The sequence below is a fragment of the Anopheles aquasalis genome, chromosome 2, assembly GCF_943734665.1.
Source record: "Anopheles aquasalis chromosome 2, idAnoAquaMG_Q_19, whole genome shotgun sequence".
NCBI classification, from domain to species: domain Eukaryota; kingdom Metazoa; phylum Arthropoda; class Insecta; order Diptera; family Culicidae; genus Anopheles; species Anopheles aquasalis.
The window spans coordinates 10970001-10975000 of NC_064877.1; the positions used below are offsets into that span (position 1 = coordinate 10970001).

General features: G+C 47.1%; 1 protein-coding gene across 3 annotated transcripts in view; it reads left to right on the plus strand.

Moving 5' to 3' along the window:
• LOC126573632 (protein AF-10) overlaps positions 1-5000 on the plus strand; it is a 19468-nt gene that overhangs the window by 13444 nt on the left and 1024 nt on the right. For 2 of the 3 annotated variants that reach the window (XM_050233743.1, XM_050233744.1), the window contains 2 exons: positions 2526-2937; positions 3706-5000. The exon at positions 3706-5000 is cut by the window's right edge and continues 1024 nt beyond it. In XM_050233743.1, coding sequence (XP_050089700.1) covers positions 2526-2937; positions 3706-4380 — 1087 coding nt within the window. In that variant the 3' untranslated portion in view covers positions 4381-5000. Of the gene's footprint in view, positions 1-2525; positions 2938-3581 lie in introns of all 3 variants that reach the window. The other variant, XM_050233745.1, reaches the window with a different exon arrangement.

Genomic DNA, 5000 nt, shown 5'->3' on the forward strand with positions numbered 1-5000 from the left:
ATCTCCCCCCTCCTTACCGAATCGTGTACACCGTATTTATGTGTTGTTGTATGTTTTTCTTTTCTTAGCAAAGCATAAAAAGAAACATTATGATATGAATTATGGATATAGCGTTAGCGAAGGTAATAAATGGTGTGAAGCGGTGAAACAATGAACAAGACAAAGTTTAGCTAAAATTATAATAATGATCGGTAAGGCGTTGGATGATCGAGAGACAGGCAGAGAGGAGAAGAGGCATCCCGAACAAGAGACCCACCCGTAAACAGGTACTGGTCCCGTTGGGGACTCTGTCTGGCCTGTGGATTTCGTTCGCTTCTATATACCTCTCCGGGAGACGGTATTCCTGGCGAGATCTTTAGAATCTTTAGATCTGCGTTCGTTGCCATTTGCGAAGCCCATGTGCAGAGTGGCCCGGGAGGGAGCGAAGGAAGAGGAAGAGTTCTTCTTGTACCTTCCCGTATCGCTCCACATGCCTAGCAAACCGGTGGTAGAAACGGAGCAGTTGGGTGTTTTGAGAAAAGGGAGAAACAATGAGAGAGGGAAAGAGAAGAGAGTAAAAAAATGAATAAAACCACAAATATATGTATACAGTTTTTGTAACACACCCCAATCATCACTTCAAACGGTATCGCGCATTTTTTTATCAGTTGTTTCGTTTGCGCTGGTCGCCCGATCCTTCATTCTGCTAATGCAAGACTCATCCCTTTGTTGCGAATTCTGTTCTGTCGTTTGTTTGTTGCATTACGCTGTATATCGCTGTAATCGTATAGGTAATCGTGCGCTGTGTAAATAACCCAATGTCCCATTTCGCTTCTCCTCATAAACACATTCGCTCAAAACGCATCCCTCTGGACTCCACCATCAATCATCATCCATTCACCCATTTCCTGTTTGTTGCGTTTGTTGAGCGATTTCTATTGTTTTATGCGAGATTCGAGCATTTTACTTGTTTTGTTAGTCAGGAGCGACGAGAGAATCTCTGACGCTAAATTGGTCGTACCTCTAACGTATGCATTAAAAAAAAGAGACAAAATTTGCCGATTTTTCATGGGCAAACCGGTAATCGCACTGCACAAACTAAAATTGCAGCATCAATAGTAGTTATCTATGAGTCATCAGGCAAAATTTGAAAGCTCTATCAGTCGAACTCTAATCGTGATGGCGAAAAAAGCGAAGCAACTTCGTTCCGAGGTTTGCGCATTTCAAAAACGGTATCCTGGCGCGACCAAAAAGATTATCGTGTGACTCTTTGTGAGTGTCGGATATGGCCGTTCCAGTATCTACAAGATCTTGGCACTATTGCCTAACAATAATAGCATCACGAGAAGGCATGGTTCTGCCCGGCGACGACTCCGACCGACCAAAACATCCAAAGGATGCTGATGACCGAGACCGAGGAAAAAGTGGTTACATCGCTGCGTGCGATTGGCCGTGAGATCGGTGCAACGGCCCAAATAATTGAGAAGTATCTGGAGTACATAGGCATACATGTCAGAAAGCGAATATCCCGGCCACTAATCTCAGAGCAGCAATTAATGTCACAGCGACAGCGGATGACCACAATCGTCAAGTTATTTTTTTTTGGCGCATCGCGACAAGGCGGTGGTGAATGAACACGATGCCTATCTCATTCTGGATGAAAAAATATTAAAAGGCACTTCATATTTTACTTCCCGCACGAAGAAAGTGAGCTCTAAAGTGAAATTCACTCACACACCAAGTTCCTCAAGAAGGCCCTGCATTGGCTAACAATCAGCTGCCCTTCTTTAACTCCGAACTGGTCGTGATCGGGAAAATTTATTATGCAAAGTGACTGCAGAAGGTTGCGTCAATCATCAAGGAACACTAATAGTACAAAGATCGGGGAGTCTGACCAGAAACAATACGCAAAGCGATCGTTAGACCAAATGAAGCGGTTGAGTACCAATGTGATACCAAAGATTGCGGACCCGCTCAACGTCCCCCAGCTGCTGCCCATCGAAAATTTCTGGGCTAACTTTAAACATAGGATCTATTTTAACAATTTTATTGGAAAAACGGAGGAGGAATTAAATGAAAAGACACAGAAATAGTTGAAAAACATGTGCACAAAAATGTTTTTGACTACCATGTCGAAATTACCGTCTAACTTCCAGAATCCTACTCGGAATGGCGTAGAATTTTTTTGCTGATAAACTGATAAACCCCCTTTTCACATGTAATTTACAGAACTCAATTATCTGTCATAGTTTATTTTTTATCGCCATTCAAATTTTGTCTCTTTTTTTTAATGCATACGTTATTAATATATATATCCATATATTCACTGTATAATTGCACATTCCTAGTTGCACCTCCCTGGGTTTCGGTTTCGGTTAAGATCGTTAGTGAATGAAGAACTTCAGTAGAAAGCAGGAAGGGGCGGGGTAGAGGAAGTGGACAGCCCCGTGTCATTGTGTACATTACGACGTCGAGTAACCGGGACATTAGTGAACCCCTCAACATCCCCCCTCGAACCGTTTTTCCTGTTCTGTTTTCATTTGAAGGCGCAACTCACCTTCAAACCAAGCGGGACCAGCAGTGTCACGAGCAGCAGTAGCTGGCAGCGGCAGCGGTGGTGGTCCATCGATCGCCACGGGTCCCATACGCCCAACGGACGATCCTCAACGTTCTGTTCGATCGGCGGGCAATGGAATCTTGCCAACTGGTGCTGCTAGTGCTGTCAATGCTGCTGCTGCTGCTGCAGCTGCTATTACTACGTCTTCTATTACTACTGCTACTGGAACAACCGTCGTCAACAGCAGTGCCAATGCGATCAATACCGGTGGCAATAACGGAACGGGAGCAAACTCCGCTAGCCTAACCGGTGGTAGTGGTGGCTCTACTGGGTCAGCTACCGGTAATGCGTACTCGTCGGCCCGTGAACAACAGCAAACGATCTACAATACCGCCCACCAGGTAGAGTAATCCAGGGACACCGTGACGGTCGAGGGATCGAGTGTTTCATTCTGCTTCGCCTCCCTTATACCAAGCCCCGTTTCCTCATCCTAGTTCCGCTGAATTTCCACTCATCAATTTTCCTTTTGTTCCACCAATTGGCAAAAGCGTCCGTTAGGCAGCAATTCGGGTGTATGGTTTGTTTGAATCGGTCTTTCAAAAGTTATCAGACAAAACTCGTTGATACCAGTTCACCGGTAGTCCATCTATTCTATCTAATCGTTGCATCTTCATATCACCACCATCATCATCACCGATCGTAATCATCACCAAGCGCTCTCTCATCCTCAAAGCTCGCGCGACAAAATTCCTGTTTATCGTCGCCATCTTCGTGACGATGCGACTGAGCGAAGATCGTCCCGTAGATCATTGTGCAGTGTACTGTCCTCTGGAAAGAAGGAGCAGAATGTGTGTATTAATCGATCTCTACCACTCTTTTTCCCTTCTTCTACCTCTTTTTTTTTCTTTCGAAATGGTCGCAATTTGGAATTGCCCTGTTTTGCATTACTACTATGGCTACTGCTACTACTACTACTACTATCAATACTACTACTCAATTAACTATATGTTTCCATACCGTCTGCGCTAATGCGCGAATACAACAGCCTACACACCAATTACGCCGAGACGATGTTAGTAGTCATGTCCGAAGTAGCTGAAATAGCATCGCGCGCCCATCCTGCCGTGCGTCGGCCATTAATGAAAGCAATCTTATTTCCAACCGCATAGATTCCGCTCTTGCTAGAGCACCATCAGCAGGAACATTTGCAACATCTTGTGCATCCACAGCATCAGCAGCTAGGGCAGCAGCAGCATCACCATCTCCACCATCAGCAAAATCATCATCAACACCAGCCAGTGGTCCAAAACCACCATTCGCAACCGAACAGCAACCACAGCAGCATCGTACCATTACAGCTCCATCCTCACTCAACACCAGCTGCAGCAGGCACGACCAACCAACGTGTCCTGATTCCAACGGGCCCATCAGTACCAGCAGCAGCAGCAGCAGCAGCAGCAGCGGCAACACCACCTTCGTCACAAGCACCGGTAGTACGATCGGTTCACGGTCCACGGACTTCCGCCTCAGCGAATGCCAACTCGCACCATCACTTTCATCACAACCACAACCTTCAGCAACCGCTTCACCTTGGGCCACCACCACCGCACGGTGCAGCTACGAACCACCTGCAGCTTCATCATGCACCACCTCCTCCTCATCATGCTCATACACCACCAACCGGAAGCGTCAGTATGGTGCCGCATTCGATGGCGGCGAACTCAACACGCGACCAACAGCACTCGGTCGAGGTCGGTCTGATGGCCGGACGGCACAACCACAGTATTACACCCCCGCCGACCCTGGGGGGTCACTCTCAGAGGGCTCCACCACCAGCTCACTGATGCGACACTGCGCACAGGTGGTAAGCTTCATCGATCGCTTCATCCAGCGATCGTCGACGGTGCCAGTGGTGAAGGAGAGAGCTAATCCTGCACCGACGGTACCGGCCGCTGGTAATAGTGGCAGTGGAAAGTACAAAGATTTTTCCATCGATTTTATACTGGGACCTTCTGCTAGTGGCCGAGGGGCAGCCACCGACAACGGTTGTAGTGGCACTCGTCAAAAGACACCAACAAGCTCCTCCTTAGCAACGGGACCGTGGCTTACGCAGTATCGTAGCCACACACAGGATACTACTGCGACCAGCAGTGATGAGGACGATGCGGATGGTAGTGATCTGGATGATGAAGATGATGATGGCGACGGTGAGGAGAGTGATGACGCGTGCGACGATGGTGATGATTACGATTACGGTAACGATGGTGACGATGAAACGGACGATTCGGAAGATGATGGTGATGAGAAGTAGTTTGACCGGTTGGATGTAGTATTTGCGAAACTTCTTCATGCTGTCGCCTGTCTATCTTATGGGTGTGGTTTTTTTTGGGAATCTGTGTATATAGAGGAGAAACAAAAAGGAGGCGCCCGCTTATTACTCTGCACCATCTTTTACGAATCGCGA